This window comes from Abrus precatorius, unplaced genomic scaffold, assembly GCF_003935025.1.
Source record: "Abrus precatorius isolate BTA unplaced genomic scaffold, Abrus_2018 Scaffold4, whole genome shotgun sequence".
In the NCBI taxonomy this organism is placed as follows: domain Eukaryota; kingdom Viridiplantae; phylum Streptophyta; class Magnoliopsida; order Fabales; family Fabaceae; genus Abrus; species Abrus precatorius.
This window is the reverse complement of record NW_020874384.1, coordinates 21,747,453-21,770,688: the sequence shown is the minus strand read 5'-3', so window position 1 is coordinate 21,770,688 and position 23,236 is coordinate 21,747,453. Positions and strand designations below refer to the sequence as shown.

General features: G+C 29.0%; 2 protein-coding genes across 4 annotated transcripts; both read right to left on the bottom strand.

Moving 5' to 3' along the window:
• Positions 1-811: 811 nt before the first annotated feature.
• Positions 812-6,522, bottom strand: LOC113866343. Its single transcript, XM_027501222.1, has 11 exons — positions 5,326-6,522; positions 4,750-4,863; positions 4,622-4,654; positions 3,841-4,012; positions 3,577-3,755; positions 2,914-3,050; positions 1,783-1,878; positions 1,623-1,692; positions 1,476-1,553; positions 1,232-1,361; positions 812-956 (listed from the first exon to the last, which is right to left on the bottom strand). The coding sequence occupies exons 1-11, from the start codon at positions 6,520-6,522 to the stop codon at positions 871-873; spliced, it is 2,292 nt and encodes a 763-aa protein (XP_027357023.1). The 3' UTR covers positions 812-870.
• A 678-nt stretch (positions 6,523-7,200) lies between these two features.
• Positions 7,201-20,984, bottom strand: LOC113865804 (histone chaperone ASF1B-like). 3 transcript variants are annotated; one of them, XM_027500568.1, is made up of 4 exons: positions 20,781-20,944; positions 19,893-20,008; positions 19,449-19,809; positions 7,201-7,322 (listed from the first exon to the last, which is right to left on the bottom strand). In XM_027500568.1, the coding sequence occupies exons 1-3, from the start codon at positions 20,887-20,889 to the stop codon at positions 19,459-19,461; spliced, it is 576 nt and encodes a 191-aa protein (XP_027356369.1). In that variant the 5' UTR covers positions 20,890-20,944; the 3' UTR covers positions 7,201-7,322; positions 19,449-19,458. The 3 variants fall into 3 exon arrangements, with proteins under 3 accessions (XP_027356369.1, XP_027356371.1, XP_027356370.1); XM_027500570.1 differs by having other exon boundaries at positions 7,227-7,322; positions 19,453-19,809; XM_027500569.1 differs by lacking the exon at positions 7,201-7,322 and having other exon boundaries at positions 19,145-19,809; positions 20,781-20,984.
• Between the last annotated feature and the right edge of the window lie 2,252 nt (positions 20,985-23,236).

The following is a 23,236-nucleotide window of genomic DNA, read 5'->3' as shown; positions in this document are numbered from 1 at the left end:
TTTAAAAAATAATTTTAATTTTTTTACAAATATATTAAAGATACAGAGAAATAAAATTTTTTGAATTAGAACACGACTCAAAAATACATGACCAACATTCAAAATATTAGAATGAAAATGTTGGAAGCAATATTTATGATTAGCGTTTAGGGTTTATTTGAAACGATGTATTTCCATTACAAAATCTCATTAACGAAGACAAAATTGTAAGCAAATACCAGGCTTACTGGAGCAGATATTTGCTGCGATCCAATTACATAGCATGTGTTTGGGGAATAATGAATGCTGAGAATAAATAATAATATCTGTGAAAGCTAAAAAGAGCAGAGTGGGTCTGAACAAATCACGCACTCCTGAATAATGAATAACACACTGATGATGAGAACGCTAATAATCGCAAAGAGAATCAGTGGAAGAAGCAAAAGGCTTAGGACACTCTTCCCGACGCAGCGGCTGAATGTATCATATCAGTTGATTCTGAAGCATTGGGCATACGCTCTGTTCCGATGTATGCGCTTCGTTAAGTTTACGAACTCAAAAGCTAACGAATTATATACATTTTTCATTGTTCGTGAAACAGCATACTGCCGAGCTACTTTGCCAAGATTCATGAAATACTCCAATATTCATCATATTATTCTCATATCAACTAAGGCAATACGTAGCAGTATAAAAATTCCTCTCACATATTTTCATTGTCGTGGCATTCTAAACGAATAAGTTCAAAATATTAATTATTGGGTATCATCTGATTATAAAGATGGCAGTATATTAAGTACATCTATTTGAATTTTATTCTCATAGAGGCTTGATATTTGAGATGCATAGCAGAAGGTATAGTTGAGCTCCGCTGCAGCAACAAGCTATAGTCTATTTTCCAGCAATCAGTTGTTCGCTCTGCTTATTGCCTTTTTCAGACGATTTCTTATACCAGCTCATGAATTTCGCTATAAACTCTATAATAATAAAAGCACTGAATGAGTAGATACTTTCTTTGGAAAAAAAATGAAATAAAAACTAAATTGATAATATTGATGATGTATATGCATATATAACTTTTAGATAATAAAGATGCGCATCCATATGCAGTACAGCAAACATTTTTTAACGCGGCATTATTCAAAAAGATAATTTTAAACTATTAAGTTACGCAATTGATGTCATTTGCAAAACAAAATGCCGTGAATTAAGATAATAAATACTAAGGGCATAAAATTGGGAAATGTTTTACCTTCGACTTTTAAGTAAGTTAACACATACTTTTTGGTGGTTGATTCGTTGTTCTTCTCATCTGATTCCGCTTGTTTGTTTTGAGGATGACCAAACTGCTTGGTAGTTTCAAATTTGTATTCGCTAGCTCTCTGAAAAGGAACAAAGCATAGATTCAAGATCTCGTTTTAAAATGGTAAAAGTTAAAGGACAAAAAAAAAAAAAAACAAACACAAAATAAATTGAAGTATGAACAGAGTTTTTACATTGAACTCCTTGTCCAGTTTGGCAACCCCTGACAGTAGGGACTCATCAACTAGAGCCGTTAACTCTGCCACCAAAAACTGCATGAACCAAGATAACGTCTTAAACTGGGACCATCTAAAAAAGGCTTCGTTACAGTAATTTCAAACCTTGTAAACAAAGTCAGGAGGAACATCATGAATCATAAGACTTTGAAGCTTTCTACGAATGACGTACAACCTATTACAAAGGAATAATTGGTATAAAGTAAGCTCGTAAAAAAAAAGGATTTATCTTGACTTGTTTTGAATATAGGACGCAGTTACTTACTGTCTTGGACTCTGCTCTTCAGTTATTTTGTGGGCAATGCTGAAAATATCTTCTTCCCATCCGGTTAAAATTAAATCGTCGTCTTTGAGGGAATCTCTGCATGCAAAATAATTAATCCATATGAGAAAGTAGTTTACATATGCTGTGATACTTTAAATTTTTTTTATGGGTACTATACTTAAAAAATTTAAATTAATAAAAAAAAGACACATTTCAAATTAAAAAAAAAAGTTATTATATATAATTTATTAAAAATCATATTATTTATATTATTTATTATATAATTTTATTATTATTATTATATTATGTATATTTAATTTTTTTATATTTTTAATAAATTTTTAGTTTTAAATAAAATATAATTTATATTAACTTTATTTAACAATAAATTGTTATATTTATTATATTTAACACAAGTTAGGAAGATGTTAAGTTTTTAAATAAAAATAAGATGCAATAAAAATTAAACTAAATAAAATTTTAAAATAATAATAATATTATATTAATATATTTTCATATTTTTAATTTTATTATTATTAATATTTAATTAATATATTATGTTATAATTATTTTTTATTTATAATAAATAAATTTTTTTAAATATAAATTATATTTTATTTGAAAAATAAAATAAAAAATTGAATATACAAATATATATATATATATATATATATATAATAAGACTATACAGTAAATAATATAACTTTAAATAAATAAATTATATATAATAATTTTTTTTAACTTGATACATTTTTTTTATTAGTCTAAATTTTTTAGATACGATATTCATGAAAATTTTTTAAGATACTACATAATTTATTATTATATTTTTTCCAATCCTTTTTATAAAAAAAAATATTTTATTTTTTATTTTTATTATAAGAAACAAATAATAGATTCAAAATGTATTAATTTTTAAATTTTTTTTATATATTTTTTTTATTAGTACTATTAAATATACAAATTATTAACTATATTATTTAATATTATAGATATTTTTAAAATAAAATTTATATTTATAAAAAATATAATATATTTAATTACTTTTTTATCTAATAATTTAATTTTTATTTCTTATAAAAAAAACCAAAAAAAAGTGTTACTTAACATTAAATTTTGTAAATGACTTACTTGTTTCGGCAAGTGGCCTCCAACGAACGAATGGCTTGGCGTAGATTGTTATTGGATCTCAAAGTTATCTTCTTGACTAAGTCGCGTGATAATTTGATTCCTTCTTCTATTCCAATATATTCCAACATCTTAACAATCTGTTGATTCAAAAGCAAAGAAAATAATAATAAAAAATTACAAATACTTCTCTTTATGGTTAATTTGGTATCTTCTTAAATTATCGGTGGAAAAATTCATTTCTACAAAATTTATTTATTATTTAAAAGAATGTCATATTGATTAGAAAGGGAAAGATTCACCGTGGCCATTGTATACCGTACGATGACCAGTATGCAAGCAAGGTTGTATATTTCTTTCTTCCCTCTAATTAATTGCACAAGAAATGCAAGATTATAAAAATGAAATAGATGATTAGATTACTAATCCATTGTTCTAATGGTACTAAATTTCTGATTATAATTATATCATTTTGACAACGGGACGGCATTCCAAAAATCACATACATATAAATATGTAACGTGCTTTAGCTCAAATAGTAACCAAGATGAGACTAAAATTACCACATTACATTTTTAGACTTAAGTGATTAGTGTAATTGGAGAAATAGAACACTGAAATTGTAAGATTAATTCCAGAAATGAAAGAGAAAATGGAAATTCTGACCTCTTGGCAGGAGGGTGGTGAAAGGCGGACAGTAGTACAAAGTGGTTTGACAGGTTCCAGCTTTGATTCATCAGAGCAGCAAAAGAAGACCTTATTACAGCCTTTATACTTTTCCAGTAGCCACTTAATATACAACAAGGATTCAAGGGATAGCTTCTCGGCCTCGCACAAGACGATTGCTTTGAGATAAATTAATAGGTAAACAATGTTACTGATGTGATTAGTTTGTCAGAAACAACATCTTTTGCTATAATTAGAGTGTACCTTGACAATTATCTGAACTACAAGGCAGCGAGTTATTTATCGTAATGCCATATGTTTCCTTGAATAACTGAACAATTACATGCTTTTCATATCCCTTTGTCTCGGACAGATTCACCTCAACATGATGAAGTGACTTCTTTACGGGCACTTGCAGATGATCTACCATTTCTCCCTATGCATGTTCGGGACCGAATAAATTTAAACAGCCAATTATATATTCACTTTTCTCATCACCATAACTTGTATGGTTCTACATCCACTCCAAATATTTGTGTTCCCTATCTAAGATAACTTCTAAAAGAATCTTTTAAGTTAAAAATTATGAGTATAAAAGATGAATGAATAAAACTTTTCTTAAAAGTTATTAATAACTTTTTTTTTTTCAAAAGTTCTTTCATTTAACTTCTCATAAGTTATTTTTATTTTTTTCTCTTTTACTTCTCTAAATGTTTTCCTACCATGTAGTAACTAAAACTTAAAAGTATATACTCTATCACTACTTAAAGATGAAAAATAGTATATAGTCTATCCCTACTTATGGTTATTCACAGTGCGTTTATGGTTCGGTTTGAGGGAATCATGACCGCTATTTAGTAAAAGTATAAACGTTTTTGTTAATGAAAATGACAGCTGAAAATATTGAGTTATGTACCGTTGACCTGGGGAATTAGTTAATTGTTCAGCTCTTTAAAGGCTCCACTCAAGATATATTTGGGCTTTGTATATTGATTTAATATTACAATTCTTTTGTTATTTTGTTGATGGTAAAAATGAGCGTTACCTTTAAGTTGAAGTCTTTACATTCTTGTGTGACCTGTCAATTTAGTAAGTAAAATTATCATTATAGTTTTTCTATTTGTAAAGGCACGTATTCTCACCCTACAAATGAAATATATAAAAAATCATTACCTGCACTCTATCAGCTCCAAATACCTCTCGAAGCATAGCGCGTATCATGGATCTTTTCCCGACATTTGGCGGTCCTTCAAATATAAAATGTTTACAGCCGCACCCGTCTTTCACCTGTGCAATTAATTATCAAAACCAATTTTATATTCCATTCCCCTCGTTACAGATAATTTCCTCATGACATCTACTTGCCGTCAAGTCTCCTGGTAGGCGTCAAAATGCATGATTCGAGATAAGGGGTTTTTGGCAATTGAAATTTCTCTTAATGTGGTGTTAGTTTTTTTCAGCTAAACTTGTGTTAAAGAATGTCTTTCTAAAGCTTGGCTTCTACTGAAACACCAACAAACTTAAACATTCCAGGACCTGTTTTGTTTTTAAGTGGAAAAATTAATTCTCGTGCTTTAATAAAAATATATGGTTAAAATAAATTTGTCTATTTATATATATATATATATATATATGAAAATGAAAGAAAGGACTTTTTTTTTTATTCAAATAGTGTTAAAAAATAAAGCAGACACTAATTGTTGAAATCCAAATTAGGAGTTCAGTAAACTTATCTAAAGTGATACTAACCAATGCTTTGAGGTAAAGTGCTTTATCTCTGTTGCAGATGAAGTCAACCAAGTTGAAGGGCTGGTATTTGGCTGCCCATGTATACAAATACACCTTTCCCTCCTCACTCACATTTCCTCCTTCTGATTCTGAGGCCTTCTTCTCCTTTTGATGGTCTTTGAGTTCCATCTCTTCTACCACATTGCTTCTTTCTGATACTCTCTCCCTCAATGCCTTCTCTTCAATCAACAACCCAACATCATCGCTCATCAACTCCATTTCCTCCAAAATCGTTTCATCTGCATTTTCTTCTAATTCACTCTCCGCATTACTTGCCTCTAATACTCTCTCTTCAATCACCATCTCAACATCATCGTTGACTCCCTTTGTCACCAATTCAGTGTCAGTCTCCTCCAAAAAAATATTCTCCCTCAATGGCTTCTCTTGGATCAATTCCATCTCTCCCAAATTTGTTTCCTCTTCAAATGCATTCCCAACATTACCTTCTTCTGATATTCTCTCCCATAGAGGCTTCTCTTCAATAAGAAAGTCAACAACATCAACATCAACACCAACATCAACATCAGCATCGACCATCAACTCCTTCAAAGAAAGGCCAGTCTTGATCTGGGGCGGGTATAAAGAACAGTGTGGTGAAGAGAGTTTGTCGATGATCTCATCCCTATTTTTGAAGTAAAAGGCACTGTTCATGGAGAAGAAAGAAGAGTGGGAGTCACGGAGAGGGGGTTGAATGGGTGGAGAATGAAGTGCAAGGGAGTAATCAATGAGACCTAAATAGTAAGGACTAGACTCGTAGGAAAGGGAGTTGTTGGGAGGAATAGGATGGTGGTGATGTGAAGGGTTCCAAGGACCAATAACAAGGGAATAATCAGTGAGACCTTTGTAATAAGGACTAGATGGAAGGAGTGGATGGGCATGAGGTGGAGGACAAGAAGCGATGGTGTCAACGATAGCAAGGGATTGATCAGTGAGACCTTTGTAGTAAGGGCTGTTTGAGGACTGGTCATTCAGGTCGTATGCTTGGAGGTTCACAGATGTACAGGGACGACCACTGTTTTTCCTCTTACTTCTCCCATTTTTAGAAGAAGGTTTCGAACGAAAGCTGTGACGTGAGGGTGAGATGTGAGTCTTGGACACGTTCTGATCAGAAACTGGTTGCTTCATTTTTGGGCTTAGACTGTGTTCCCCGCTTACCATTGCTCACTTCACAACTATCTATCTAACTCAACCTCAACCATTTGTACGCGGAGCTCCCCAAGAATGCGATGATATCCATGCAACACCACTTGTACCTCGTTAATAACTAGGTCCAGGTTTTTCTTCTCAGCACGACAGCTCTATGCTCCCATTAGCTTAATAAACATTCGTATGTACTATTATGTTTATATTTTTATAACATTATTCTTGCATTACAGATTCAATAATTTTAAACATAAATTAACTAATTCTATCATCATTTCATTGTCTCAAAATTATATTAGGGAATGTAACTTAGGAGTAATCTCAAATTTTACAGCATTATTCCTTTTTCTGTATTATAATGTTGTAATAACAACGGCCACTAAAGCAAACGTACTTTAAAAAAGAAAAAAAGAACTTAAAATAATACACTTAAAATATAATTTATAATCTAGCCTTCTCTGCAGCTTCCTAACTGAATATTTTGTTTCCGGTGACGGTGAGAATTGAAGTCCTCATTCTTGTACAGCATTCTAGGCCGTCCCATATGTGGAGGTAACCAGCAGGCAAAGAGAATCCTAACATAAACAAATATAGAGTGCCTGAATTTACCACCAGTGGTTTGTTACAAGAAGGCCTTCCAATTATTGGGCCGGTCTCAATACTAAAAACACAGAGGCTATGTGGTCAATGCTGTCAACCCATTACAGAAGCAACTCAAACCAAGGAAATACATACATTACTGCCTCTATCCGTGGGAAATAAGGCCTCCGATGAGCTGAGCACAGGTGATCCAAGCTAGGTCATCACGATTAGCTCTGATAGTTCATCAAACATTGGACTTATTTTTTAGCTCCAATCTATTTCAACTTAAAACTTTCTATTTATTTGAGCTTAATAAACTAATATCAAGCATTATATTAATTAAGGTTCTTAAGCTCAATGATTTAAGTCCAATTGTGCAACGCAATAAACATATTTGCATATACTTGATTAAAATAATTTAATCAGACCAAAAATAAATCAAATGCTAGCAATTTCCATGCTAATGGTATTTATAATAATTACAATAATAATGACGGTAACGATAGTAACAATAACGATTGTGATTGTGATGATAGCTGCAACGGTGAAAATAGCCCCATCAACAATGACCAGTGATGGCTGTGATAGCACCAAAAATCATAAAACACATCTCAAGATCGTTTACAAAGAACAAATCAAAGAAGGAGAGATCCAACCATGAGAGGAAAAAGAAAAACTTTCATCTAGTAAGTATTCTTCATTTTATTCTTTGGTTTGTTTCTCATCCTCCTTTTGTTTAATAAATTTTTTTCCGCTTTTTATCTAATAAAAATCTTCCTTCTTTATTCATTTCTCATCCTTCCTATATTTATTAAGGATTTTCCTTCTTTGTTTATTTTTTTATACGTTCTTCTCTTCTTCTTCATGATTTAACCTTTTTTTTGCAAGTGTAATAAATAAATAAAAAGAAAAAATTTAAAATTTTTTTATTTTTTTATAAATTCTAATAATTTTTCTAATCCTAAATTATTTCTCACTCAGTAAAACCCTAAAAAGTAAAAAATAAAAAATCTAAATCCATAAAAATTAATTTTTTTAAACTAAATCTAAGTATTACCTTTTTACAAACCTTAAAAATAAACTATTTTTTTTCTAACTAAATTTTTTTTTCCAAACCCTAAAAAGAATATTTGTTTTTCTAACCCAAAATCATTCAATTTTTTGTAAGGTCTAAAACAAACCATTTTTTTCAACCCTAACAATTTTGTAAATTATAAAAATTTAATTTTTCTAAATTATAAAAATTCTTTCTTTTCATAAATTCTAAAAACCCTAATTTCTTTACATATCCTAACCTTAAAAAAAAACTTAATTCCTAAACTGAATAAGAGTTATTTCTTTATCATTTTTATTTGTTCTTGTAATTATTTATTTGTTCTGTATGTCTCTCGTTTGTTTTTTTTTTGCATGCAAAAATCTCATATTAAAAAGTGCATCAATTTTTTATTATTAAAAAAAAGGGAGTCTTTTGAATCCATGCACGGCCAATTAATTTTGATAGAGTGGAAGATCTACCTTCAACGTTGCTTAAATCGTAAGGGTTTATTGATTAGCCGTGTGCTAACTTGAACCCTGTGCAAGAGTGGATTTACTTAAAAATAATAATAAAGAAAAATCAAGTTTTTTTTACAAAAAAAAGAAAGAAAGAAAATCTTTGAAACTTACTCAAAACATAATTTTTGAAAAAGAACTACGTGGTAGCTTTGATTCCTACGTTACACACAGAGGATACGTAGGAGCGGAAACCTGACCTGTCAAGTCTAATTTTTTTTTAAAATGTTTTTTCAAGTTCAAAATATTTTTAAAATTGTTTTAAACTAAGATAAATTTCTAGCACATTTTTTTTATAAAAATTAAAAAAATAAATTTTTATTTTATTTTAAAAAATAGAAAATAAAAAATAAAAAAATAAAAAAATAAAGTGTTAAGATAAGTTTTTTTACTATATATTTCTTTAATACAAAAAATGAAAAAAAAGAATAATATTTTTACAAATAACTCATTCCTTTAATTCAAATAATTTTTATTGTATTTCCTCATTTTAAAAAATAAAATTAAAATCTCTCAAAAAATTTGTAAAAATTAAAAATAAATCTAAAAATAATAATAATAACAAATTTGAAAATAGTAAAAAAATATTAATTAGTTTCTTTTAGAGTGAAATAAATGTTTTTAAAGTTAAAATAAAATTTTACACAATTAATTAGAAGGTAATTGTTTTAACCAACAGACGTCGTAAGGTGCTAATACCTTCCTTACACGTAAACGATTCCCGAGCCCAAATTTGGTTTCAAAGATTTTATTTTAATTAAAAGTTTTTTCCAATGTTTTGTTTAAGAAATTTTGGTGGCGACTCCTTGTCATCGCCGTCCCGTCATGGCCCCAGTTGCGACAGATGGCGACTCCACTAGGAACATTTTTTAGAGTCAAACCTAATCTAATTAAGTGTGCAAAAGTTTTAATCTTTTTTTATTTCACTCATCATTTTGTTTGTGTATTCTTTTTATTTTATTTATTGTTCAGTTTATTTTTATAAATATCTTGTTACTATTATTTCTCTTGCTATATTGTGAATCTTAGGGTAGATGACTTTTGTAAATTTTTCGGTATTTGTTTATCTGTATAAGATGGGTAGTTAATAGGGTAAAAACTTATATATTCTATGCACACACATCACTAACACTTACCTCACACACATTTGGGCTTTATACCCAAGCCTATGCGAGTCTAGGAGTAGAAGGTGCCTTAACAACTACTATTGAGGGGCTTTATGCTACCACTCAGATTGTTACTAGTACATTGATTTACTCATATTAAGAAGGCACATCCCTACTTATGACTAAATCATGAGTTAGGTCCTTATTATTTAATAGGAGCAATCTGGGAGCCATCAAAGACTATAGAAATCTAGATCTATCCATGAAACTATGCACCAACAAAGGACATAGTAAACTCCAAAAATTAGAGTTTTTACCATAGAAATGTAGAAAAATTAAAATAAATAAAAATAAAATATATTTTCTTTATAATTATTCATCCTACATGTTTTGTACAAAAAAAAAATGATTCATACATTCGCATATACAAAAAAATTGATTCATACAAAAATAAAATATTCATGAATTCGTATATACAAAAAAAAAAATTCATTCATTCACATATTAAAATGATTCATGCATTCGTATATAAAAAAAATAATTAATGCATTCACACATAAAAAAATGATTCATAAATTCGCATAAAAAAATGATCCAGACATTCGCATATTAAAAAAAATGCATTCACATTTAAAAATGATTCATGCATTTGCATATACAAAAAAAAATTATCCATGCATTCACTTGTAAAACAAAAAAATGATTCCATCATTTGCATATACTAAAAATAATTATTTATGCATTCACTTGTAAAACAAAAAAAATGATGATCCCTCCATTCACATATTCCAAAGTTATTAATACATTCACTTTTTTAAAAATAATTCATGCATTTATCCATATGTTCATTTTTTAAAATAATGTATATTTATATAACATTTTAGAAGCATACTAAGTTGATTTTTTCTTATTTCTAATTATTTTTAAAAAAAAATTACTTTTAGAGTAAAAATATTTAAAGTTTTTCAATGTTATACTAGGAAATGAGAAATATCAAAATTATATTTACTCATTATTGATTTTGATTTAAACAATATCCATTGATGAACAATAGTCTTTTGATTGAAAATATATGATGTTCTACACATTGTTAGTAGATAGACCTCATCTACTGAGGAGTGAATGCTCCTTTAGAATAAGAGTCAACCACTTTCTGACCTAAGAGGAAGCATACTTATAGTGTTAGAATTTAGGAAACTTCTTTAAATAAAAAATAAACATATAAGTCTTTTCACCACCAATTCCTATCTTTTGTATATATATACATCTTCTTCAGATTCTTTATCAGAATCTTCATCAGAGGATTCAGTCAGGAGATTGTTAATCTGGTCTTCTATAGAAGGTTCCAGATTAAGACTACTAATATATATATATATATATATATATATATATATATATATATGTATAAATCAATTTTAAATCTTACATTCTTACATTGAATATTCCTAATTGGACATGATCAATGAGTTAGAATATCATAACCAAGAGATGAAGAGGGATATCAACCAACCAAAGGTAAAAATGACCAGAATTTTAAAGCCACAACGATTTTTAAAGAAATAGAGTAAATTGGTCCTTTTTAGATATCTAGTCAATGCCTATTCAGCTTTACTTCATTAATTTGAACTGAGTCCTTAGATGGAATGTCATGCCCCAAGGAAGACATTTTTCTATGCTTGTTTGCCAAATAAAAATTTAACAATTGAGAAACCATCAATCTTCCTTTGATTTTTAATTCTTCAAAATAATTTTGCAATAATTCTAATGCTTTACCTAAGGCTTAAGGGTATCCCTTTTTTTTGGAATATGAACTGACATGTTTCCTTTTTGTACATTTTGAACTTTATTTTCTTACCTATTATCTTTTGTTTTAAGTTCACTATCCATAATTTTTATCCCAAAGAATGCAATAATGGTAGTATCATATCAAATAACTTTGATTGTCTCATTATTCAAGCAAATGAGAAAAATGCATGTATTTGGAAGCTATATCTTGATATATGAATATCATTGTAATGAACGGTCACAAAGATTGGATTGCAATTGAGGCAATATTTTGGGAGAAAAAAAAAAGGTTTGGACCAAAGAAGAATAAGTGCAATGGGGCAACTTTTTGTGAAATTAAAATAATTTTCCTTGCGAAAGATGACAAAACCTTCTTTTTAAGAGTACAAATGGAAACAAGTTTGAAAATAAAAAATGTGATCATACTTATAAATTAGACCCCACTTGGACATCAAAAGATTGAATACATTATGCTACAAGGATTTCCTTATTAGACTTTACTTTTCCCAGATATGATAGTTGGAATCTCTTTAAAAAGAAAAATAAAGATGCAAAAAAAAATAAAAGAAAAAAAGATGAAAAAAAAGGGAAAGATCCGATTGTTAGATTTGAAAAATACCAAAAAAGAAAAAAGGTTTCATGAAATAAAAACAAAAAAAGGTTACCAAAAAGGATCTTAAATGCAAATTAAAAAAAAAAAGATATTTGCTAGGTTGAAAACTCAAAAGAGCAACCTAGGCAAAAGTCAGTGCAAAAGAAAAAAGAGAGAGTTGACTACTAGATTTACCAAAAAGAAAAAAGTAAAAGAAAAGAAAAAAAAGGTTTCATGAAAAAAAAAGTTACCGAAAGGGATCATAAATGAAAAGTATGATAAAAGCTTAAATTAGATCAATGGATGTGTTAAAATCCTTAATCTGGGACAATTGGCATGATATATTCAAACAGGGGCAATCGATAAGTGTCAAACCCTAAGTTGGGGTAAATGGTGTTCCAAGCTTTTCAAAATTGGGCAATTAATAATTTTGAGATGAAAAGAATGAAATGACATGAATGAAAACTGGGGCAAAGGAGAGCCAATTGAAGTACTTGACTTCAAACTGGATAATTAACAAGGCTTCAAACTTGGTTAACCTACTTCTAAGCTGGTTAATGAGTGGTCAATATTATTAACATGTGCAACTAGCATTGTTCAAAAAAGATTACTCCAGTATCATTGTAGTCATTCATTTTGATTCCATCCACTTTAAACTATATGCATTTCATTCTCACCCGCTATACATTACCCTCTTTGCAATGTGCTTCATCTCTCTCTTAAATAAATTGTTGATTTTCTTTGTTTTACCATTAATTTATTTTACATTTTGATAAACATATATTAAAGGGAAACATGTGTCCACAAAAAAAAAAAAGAGAACATTGCAATTATTTTGATTTGTCTTGAGTCATAAAAAGTTCATTGAGTTCTCAATAAATACAACATAAGCATATCATCATTTTAGCTCATAGAATATTAGCAGAAGCTAATCCGAAAGCACGTTGGCCAAGCATCTAGTCACAAGTCAAGCAAAAAAAATCATGAGTCCTTCCTCATATTTGATTCATAAGGAGTGTGACTTTGTAAGGATGATGGGCTTCAAACTATTTGAAAAATGAAAATACCTTGTTTTGCATCATTTTCTAACATAGTCTCGATTTCTCATATTTGATTCATAGGGTGCGTGACTTTGTAAAGATGATAGGTTTCAAACTATTTCAAAATAAAAATAATTTGTTAATATTCATTTTACATTCTTTACGTTTTACATCATCTTGACATCTTGCATAATTGACATTATCATGCATTAATTAATTCAATTAGAATTGTCTTTCATAGTGCTTGGATAATCTTGATCTCTCAGCCATTCATAATTTTATCTTCATTATGTTTATTTCATTCCATAGTACCTTGTGCTTATTACTTCTTAATAGCTCTAGTTGCTACGCACCTCAAAGCCTCATAAGCTTGTTATGTCTAAATTTGTTCACCACGAAGGACCATTTGCCTACTCCATTCCGTAAGTCCCATGCCTATCTCATTTTAAGGGTTTATAAGTCTATCTCATCTTATAAGCTCTGATGTTAACTAATCTTAAAACTCTGGTACTTGCTTCTTCTCATAAATTCTTATGCATTCTCTATCTTATAGACTTTTGTACCTACATATCTCATAGGTTCCATAGCTGTCCTATTTCACAGGTTCATGTGCCTATCTCATCTTATTAGCTACAATGACAATTGATCTCAAACTCTTGTATTTGCTTTTTTTCCATAGGTTCTTATGCATTATTCACCTCATAAATTTCTGTAAATACCCATCTCATAAGATCCATGACTATCACATTCCACCGGTCCATGTATCTATCTCATCTTATGAGCTCTGATGTCAACTAATATCAAACTGTGGTGCTTGCTTCTCCTTATAGGTTCTTGTGCTTTCTTTATATCACAAACTTCAGTACATACTCATCTCATAGGTCCTAAGCCTATCTCATTTCACAGGTCTATGTGTCTATCTTATCTTGTTAGCTCTAATATTAACTAGTCTTAAACTTCTGTACTTGCTTCTTTTATTAGGTTCCTATGCACTTTTCTTCTTATACACTTTTGTACATACTTATTTCATAGATTTCATGACTATCTCACTTCACAAGTCCATATATCTATCTCATCTTCTCATACACTTTCTTCTTATAAGTTCTTGTACATTCTTCATTTCTCACACTTATATACATACCAATCTCATAGGTTCCAAGGCTATCTTATTGCACTGGCCCATGTGCCTTGATGTCAACTAATATTAAGCTTTTGTACTTGCTTCTTCTCGTAGGTTCTTATGCATTCTTCAACACAAACACTTCTATACATATCCATTTCATAGATCCCATAATTATATCACTTCACAGGCCTATAAGCCTATCTCATCTCATGAGCTACGATGTCAATTAATCTCAAGCTCTTGTGCTTGCTTCTTCTAATTGATTCTCATGTATTATTCATTTCACACACTTTTGTACCTACTCATCTCATAGGTCTCATGGTTATCTCATTTCACAGGCTTATAAGCTTATCTCATTTTATGAGCTTTGATGTCATCTAATCTCAAGCTCTTATGCATGCTTCTTTGCATAAATTTTGGTACATTGTTCATCTTGGATAGGTTCCATGTGCCTATCTTATCTTATGAGCTCTGATATCAATTAATATCAAGCTCTTGTACTTACTTCTTCTTATAGGTTCTTGTACGTTCTTCATCTCACATACTTCTATACCCACCCATGTCATAGGTCTTATGACTATCTTATTCCATAGGCCCATGAACCTATCTCTTCTTGCATTCTCTGAAGTCAGTTAATTTCAAAGCCCTTATAATTGCTTTATCTTATAGGTTCCCATGCCTTCTGCATCTTACAAGCTTTTTCACTTACACACCTTATAGGCTTTCATGCTTGTTACTTTCAAAAATCCATTTCTTGTCTATCGTGTAAGCCTTTGTGCCTACATAGGTTCTATGCTTATTACATTCATTTGACATTTATGTTTATGAACGCGTAAGCTTATTGTACCTCATAGGTTAACACGCTTATTCTTACAGGCCTCACTCACTTACTAACTAATCCCTCAAGTAATTTCATCTCATCGATTTCAACGTGTTTTCTTATAGGTCTCTATGCTCGTGGCCTTCGATAGACTTTTACCTACCCACTTTGTAGGCTTTCATACTTGTTGCTTTCAAAAATCTATCTCTTGCCTATCGTGCAAGCCTTCGTGCCTACATAGGTTTTATGCTTATGAACTCCTAAGCTTGTTGTACCTCATAGGTTATTGCGTCTATTCTTACTTGCTTACCAACTAAGCCCTCACGTAAGTTTATCTCATAAGTCTCTACGTGCTCTTCATCTCCAAGGTCTTAGTGCCTCTTGTAATCTTAGGCCTAATGCCTATTTTCCCTTTTAGACTTTTATGTTAGTTTGTTTTAAAAGCTATAATGCTCATTCATCTTACAAGTACCCATGTTCATACATCCCTGAGGCCTAAGCCAATACATGTACTTAATCATAAGCTTCATGTATTTTGTGTATCAAAGAATGTTGTGCTTGTTGCAATTCACAAGTCTCATGCTTCATATTTCATAGGCACTCATACCAATTTTTCTTAAAGGTCCATATGCTCACTCATGCCTCATATATCTCATAAACTTTACTCTCATTCTAGTTGGATCCCGCAAAACTTCCTATTATCTCACATGCCTATGTTTTATTCTTATCTTATACTCTTGCATGTTTGAATCATCTTATGAGCCTTATACATACCTCATTTTATAGGCCTTGACTGACTTCTTTATTGTTCTATCAAAGCTTAGTAGCTAACTGTATCTTTAATTTTTTGTTAAAGCTTGAAATCTTGTCGACACATTTACATTTTTTAAAGTCCAGAATCTGACTGGCACATTTACTTTTATCCAAAGTCCAGAACCTGACTGACACATTTACATTTCTCAAAGTCCAGAACCTGACTGTTACCTTTACTTTCATCAAAAGTCCAGAACCTGACTGACACATTTACATTTTTCAAAGTTCAGAACCTGACTGACACCTTTACGTTTTCCAAAGTCCAAAATCTGACTGGTACTTTTTCATTTTTCTAAAGTCCAGAACCTGACTGGCACCTTTACATATTTCAAAAGTCTAGAATCTAACCAGCACTTTCACTTTTAAAGTTTCCAAAGTCCAGAATCTGACTGACACTTTTTATATTTTCACAATGTCTAGAATCTGACTAGTTGTCCTTCACAAAACTTGGCTCGTATACAATACTTGTGTTACACAGGACCACAGATAAAATTAATTCACTTCTTTACTTATTTCTTACTATAATAATATGAAAAAATTTATTATTCATATTATTTTATAAAAAATAATTAAAGAGGGGCAACTGTGAATACTCAATTTTATCCGGGTCCTTGTCAAAAATAAATTTTAAAATAAAAAAATTAAATATAATAAAAAACTAAAATTAGATAAAAAAAACTAATTTAACATTTAAATTTAAATTTTTAATTTTTAAATGTAAAATCAGATTTAGAAATGGTCAAAGTAGTTAGTAGATTTTTAGGAAAATAGATAAAAAAAAAAAATTGATTACTGGTCATCGAAAAATAAGGGAGCCTTTATTAGGATCTAGGATTTTAGAAAATGTTTATAAATAAGAAGCTTAGATTTTTAGAGGAGAGAACTTTGGAGGTGGACACCTTTTATTTTTATGAAACCTCTTTGAGAGATAATTATAGAGAGAGCCTAAGAAACAAAGAGTAAAAGAAGGACAAGAGATCAGAGAAAACTATCTAATAGCGCCAAAAATCATAAAACACATCTCGAGATCGTTTACAAAGAATAAATTGAAGAAGGAGAGATCCGACCATGAGAGGAAAAAGAAAAACTTTCATCTAGTAAGTATTCTTCATTTTATTCTTTGGTTTGTTTCTCATCCTTCCTTTGTCTAATAAATTTTTTTTCGCTTTTTATCTAATAAAAATCCTCCTTCTTTATTCATTTCTCATCCTTCCTATATTTATTAAGGATTCTTCTTCTTTGTTTATTTTTTTTATACGTTCTTCTCTTCTTCTTCATGATTTAATCTTTTTTTTGCAAGTGTAATAAATAAATAAAAAGAGAAAATTTAATAAAATTTCATTTTTTTTATAAATTCTAATAATTTTTCTAATCCTAAATTATTTCTCACTCAATAAAACCCTAAAAAGTAAAAAATAAAAAATCTAAATCCATAAATATTAATTTTTTTTCACTAAATCTAAGTATTACCTTTTTGCAAACCCTAAAAATAAACTATTTTTTTTAACTAAATTTTTTTTACCAAACCCTAAAAAGAATATTTGTTTTCTAACCCAAAATCATTCAATTTTTTGTAAGGTCTAAAACAAACCATTTTTTTTCAACCCTAACAATTTTGCAAATTATAAAAATTTAATTTTTCTAAATCATAAATTTTTTTTCTTTTCATAAAATCTAAAAACCCTAATTTCTTTGCATATCCTAACCTTAAAAAAAAAACTTAATTCCTAACTTGAATAAAAGTTATTTTTTCATTATTTTTATTTGCTTTTGTATTTATTTATTTGTTCTGTATGTCTCTCGTTTGTTTCTTTTTTGCATGCAAAAATCTCATATTAAAAGGTACATCAATTTTTTATTAATAAAAAAAAAGAATCTTTTGAATCCACGCAACGACCAATTAATTTTGATAGAGTGGAGGACGTAAAGGTTTATTGATTAGCCGTGTGCTAACTTGAACCTTGTGCAAGAATAGATTTACTTAAAAATAATAATAAAGAAAAATCAAGTTTTTTTTTATAGAAAAAAGAAAAAAAATCTTTGAAACTTATTCAAAACATAATTTTTGAAAAAGAACTATCTAGTAGATTTGATTCATACGTTACACACACGGAAGATATGTATGAGCAGGAACCTGACTTATCAAGTATATTTTTTTAAAAAATATTTTTTCAGGTTCAAAATATTTTTAAAATTGTTTTAAACTAAAATTAGTTTCTAGCACATTATTTTTTATAAAAATTAAAAAACGAAAATTTTATTTTATTTTAAAAAATAGAAAATAAAAAAATAAAGTGTTAAAATAAGTTTTTTTACTATATATTTCTTTAATACAAAAAATAAAATAAAAGAATAATATTTTTACAAATAATTTATTCTTTTAATTCAAATAATTTTTATTATATTTCCTCATTTTAAAAAATAAAAATAAAATTTCTCAAAAAATTTGTAAAAATTAGAAATAAATCTAAAAATAGTAAAAAAAAAATATTAATTAGTTTCTTTTAGAGTGAAATAAATGTTTTTAAAGTTAAAATAAAATTTTACATAATTAATTAGAAGATAATTATTTTAACCAACAGACATCGTAAGGTATTAATATCTTCCTTACACGTAAACGACTCCCGAGTCTAAATTTGGTTTCAAAAATTCTATTTTAATTAAAAGTTTTTTCCAATGTTTTCTTTAATAAACTTTGGTGACAACTCTTTATCATCGTCGTCCTGTCATGGTCCGACAGTGATCATGACAATAGGCAGTAATGGCAATGGTAGGTTAGAGTGACAATAACAATTACTAACTCTTTTATTTAGGAGAGAGAAAAAAATGATTTATTTTTACAAATAAAAAAAACTAGTTTTATTTTTTAAAATTGAGTTAGAAATAAATTAAAATCTATTTTAATCTATCATATTTTATTTGGAAATTTGCATTGACAATAAAAAATTGAAAACCCATAACCATCCCAAATAGATCCTTAATAAATTAGCCAAATTTTTTAACTCGATGAGACAATCAATTGTCAATTTGCTCATTATTTTAAAGGATGCCCAGGGGAGTTTCGAAGGGTAGATGTACATAGCCTTACCCCAGCAAGCAACGAGGCAATTTCAAATATTTGAACATGTGTATCAAAAGGCAACAACCTGACTGTTGCGCAAAGGTTCATCCTCAACCTATTGTATAAGCAAAAGTTCATAGATAAACTGAATAAAAGAAAAACTAAGAACGACCTCAAGCTTATAGTGAAGCCTCTTTGCTATTACAAATCATGAAGATTATGATTTATGAAACAATGTAATAATCAATAAAATTGGGTTTGCAACTTTGCATTGAAAAGCTTCATAGATAGAAAAACTAGTTTTCACACATTACAATCATGTTGAACCTGGTGCTTCATGGCCCATACTTTCCCAAAAGAACTCAGAAATCTCATTCACATCATCGAAAAGAGATTCACAAAAATGGCATCAAAGTTCATACAGTAAATGTAACATTGAAGATTTAGGAATTGAAAAGGTAAGTATACCTACAAAATGTTAAGATTCCTTCTCATCTGGGGGATCACGATCAACTAAAGCATGTGGATCTTCTCCAGTTTCAGATGGGTGTTCAGATGAAGGGGGTTGCTCTTCATTTTCATTGTTCTCAGGGTGAAAATTGATGGGGAACTTTGTGACCCTTGGCTTATCAGTTAAAATGTTCCTTTGAACCCTATCAATTAAAACCTTTGGTGGAGGTTCCTCTCTCAGCTGCTCATCATCATAATCATTGTTCACGTAATATCCAACACGAATAAATTCCTGACCTAGATAAGAGCAAGTCAACAGAAGCACTGTGACACCAATTATATCTTCTTCACGAATCTTTGAAGGATCTGGTGGATCTGCCTGATATCAATTAAAAGTTCGAGTCCATAAGCAATTGCAAGTTGCAACATAGAATTCTAAAGCTCAGTATTCATAAAGCTTGCCTGTAAAACAAAGCGATAGTTTCCAACATTGACAGGACCAACAAGAACACTCTCTAATAATTGGTCATACGTCTCATCCTCAGCAGATCCAACGTAAATGAGCTTCCATTCCAAATCTGTATCCACAAGACAGCATATATTGTCACAACCAAACATTGTAAAGTAGACCACAGAAGCAAGATGATGTAGGAGTAAAAGTATAGTAGATATGATAGAAAAACAGGTTTAATAATATTTAGATTAAGTTTGTTACCAGAAAATCCCTAACAAGAAAATAGTTTCCAAGTTTTTTCTCATACCAATGTATTACAACATTTCGGGAGGAAAAAAAATGAAATATTTTTCTCAAGTTTTAAAAGATTGTTTCCAGAACAAAGCCAAACACTCGAAAGTTGAGAAAATATCATCAAGTCTATTACCAAATAACAAAAAAAGAATCATCAATACAACGAAAGACAAAGAAAAACTGCAGTATTGATCCACCCATTTGTGATATGATTAAGCAAACTTGTGGTTGTTAAATACGTCGGGAACTTTTAGGATAAATTGGGGGTAATTATAAGAACATAAGCCCTGGGTTTAAGAGAATGACAGATATCCCAGTCCTCTCTTTGTGTATAAAACAAAAGATTCATTTTTAACTAGATGAAAGGGAGGGGTTTGGCTAATAAGTTGACCCTGTAGACATTTGTGGAAAGCGAAAACCCCCCATCCAATCCCATCTACACCAATCTTTCAGAACTTCGAAGGCATTCCTAAAATCAAAATGTTGTGTAAGTGTTAATGTTACTTAGCAAGAAGCGACAAAATGGGATTTGGAGTGAATAAAGGCTAGGATGCAACGGCAACGTTGAAGATTGAAGAAACCCTAAAAGAAAGAAGATTTACCATCTTTGAGAGGGGTCAAACACTCGTAGGAAATCTCGAACTGAAAAGGGGTAAGAAAGGAAGCAGGGTTGTCGAGGACGGTGACGTTGGTGATGTTAACAGCGCTCATGCTTCTGGAATCTTCTTCGATTTCAAAATGAAAACACAAAGGGAAGTGCAGTATGGTGTTGGCGGGAGTGGGTTTAAAGGGAAGAAGCGGAGACCTCACTTCACTTCACAACACCGTTTGTTTATTTATTTATTACATCATACGACCAACAAGATAGACACGAGAATAACTCCTTCCTCTCACTGTAACTATCTCATTATAACGTACAAAATTCCCTATTATTAGCTCTCTAAATTAGTTTAACGTAAACAAATAACTGATTAAATAAAATTTATTTGCTTAAGTACTTATAGCAAACTATTTTTTTATTTCAATTCTCTGTTGGCATATTATATGCCTTCTTTTTATTGATCTTTCTTATTTTAATAATATTTTAAAGCATTAACAATATATTTTTATACTCAATAACACCTATTTATATTTTTTTACTACATTTTTTAATTTTAACTCTTGGTATAATAAAAAAAACATATTTAAACACCAAATTATAATGAATTGAGTTATTTTATAAGTTAAATAAATCTTTAACTTTTCTCCGTACCAATAAATGAGAAAGCCTTTTTTATTAATGTATTTATATAATTATTTATCGCCATTTAAGTACTCTACGTTTAAAAAAATGTCTACGAACGAAAAATTAAAAGAAATTTTATTTGTAAACTAAAGACTTATATAATATTTATAAAAATAAATAAATAAAGTTAAGACATTAAACTTATATTAGATTATTATTTTAATTAAAAATATTTATTATAAATAAAAATATACTTTTTCTCTCTCAAAACTTAACTGCCATGCACGTCTTAAAATAATCATTTTTCTAAATTTAGAAGTTTAATAAATAAATATATCAAAGTTAATAATTTTAATAAAGATCAATTCAAATAGATAGTATAAGGCTGAACTCCATAAAAAAAACAATGTTATCAGTTACATCTAAATAAAGGATAGTATCAGTATTAGACAAAACATTATAATACACTTAATATAGTAATTATCGATCTGAATTTCTCTGTAATGTTAGTTTCACGATAAGTCAAAAAATAGAAGTGTATTATAATTACCATATTAAGTGTATTATAAGAATTATAAGAGATTATTGTATATATGATTTACTAGTAATCATCATAGGAAAATTTAGATCGATAACTACTAATAATATAATGATAATCACGATTATAATAAATTTCTTGCACATATAACAAACTAACATTGTTGAATATTATTTTCTAAACTTTTTTCATAAACAATTAAAACTCCATCTGCTTAGAAAACCAAACTTATAATGATAGGAAGAGTTTAAATATAATTCAAATAATAATAAAGTTAGAACAAACAGTTTTATATTTTTTAAAATATAATATAATATTATATTATATATTATTTTACTGTTAAAATTAAAAAAAAAATTTTAAAAAAGGAAACAATAATATTTAATTCCTGAATGTTTTATTGGCAAAGCAACAGTGTTCATTGTTATTTTTATCATATACTAAAATAATCAACCTTGATTATTCGATAAGTTATTTTTAAACGAATTTTCTTATTATTTATAAATGATTTTTTTTGGAGAAAAAATTAAATATTAATAGAGTTTTATTAAATCTATTTCTAAATTTAAACACTCAACAAATAGTCAAATTTTATTAAGAAAATATTATTTAAAATATACATTTTATTATTACTAGTTCAAATATGATTTAACCACATTTAAAATTCAACTATAAACCAGTAATGACCAAGATTTAATAAAAAAATTTAATATTTTTAGGTGAAAAATTTTCATATTATTGTTATATGCCAGCTCACATTGATTAAAAAGAGAACAAACATAATAACAAACAAGAGTGTTCACAGATCGGTTTGGTTCGAGTTTAAAAAAAAAATTCAAACTGTTTAAAATAAATTAGTTTGATTTGATTTGAACTTTTAAATTTTTTTCACAAATTCGAACTATACATGAACAAGTTGGTTCAGTATTGTCCCATAAATAATCTAAAATAAATATATAAAAAATAAGAAAAATGTTATTTTTGTCATTGAAATAATTCTTGATACATAATTTCAACATAATTACACAATATTCTTATACAAATTCAAAACAAGTCTCAGTTTAAAATAAAAATTAAATTAAATTCAAAATAAGTGTTAAGAATCTCTAAGTAGTATTCATCAGATTAATTGAGTTTATATTTAGATGATTGGATTAGCACAGTACGAAATGTTATCCGAACCAAACCACGTTAAATTTCATCAAATTGAACTTGTTAAACATTATTTTGGATCGTTTTTCAATTTGGATCGATTTGTATTATAGGGTTGGCTGATTTATGGACACCCCTAATAG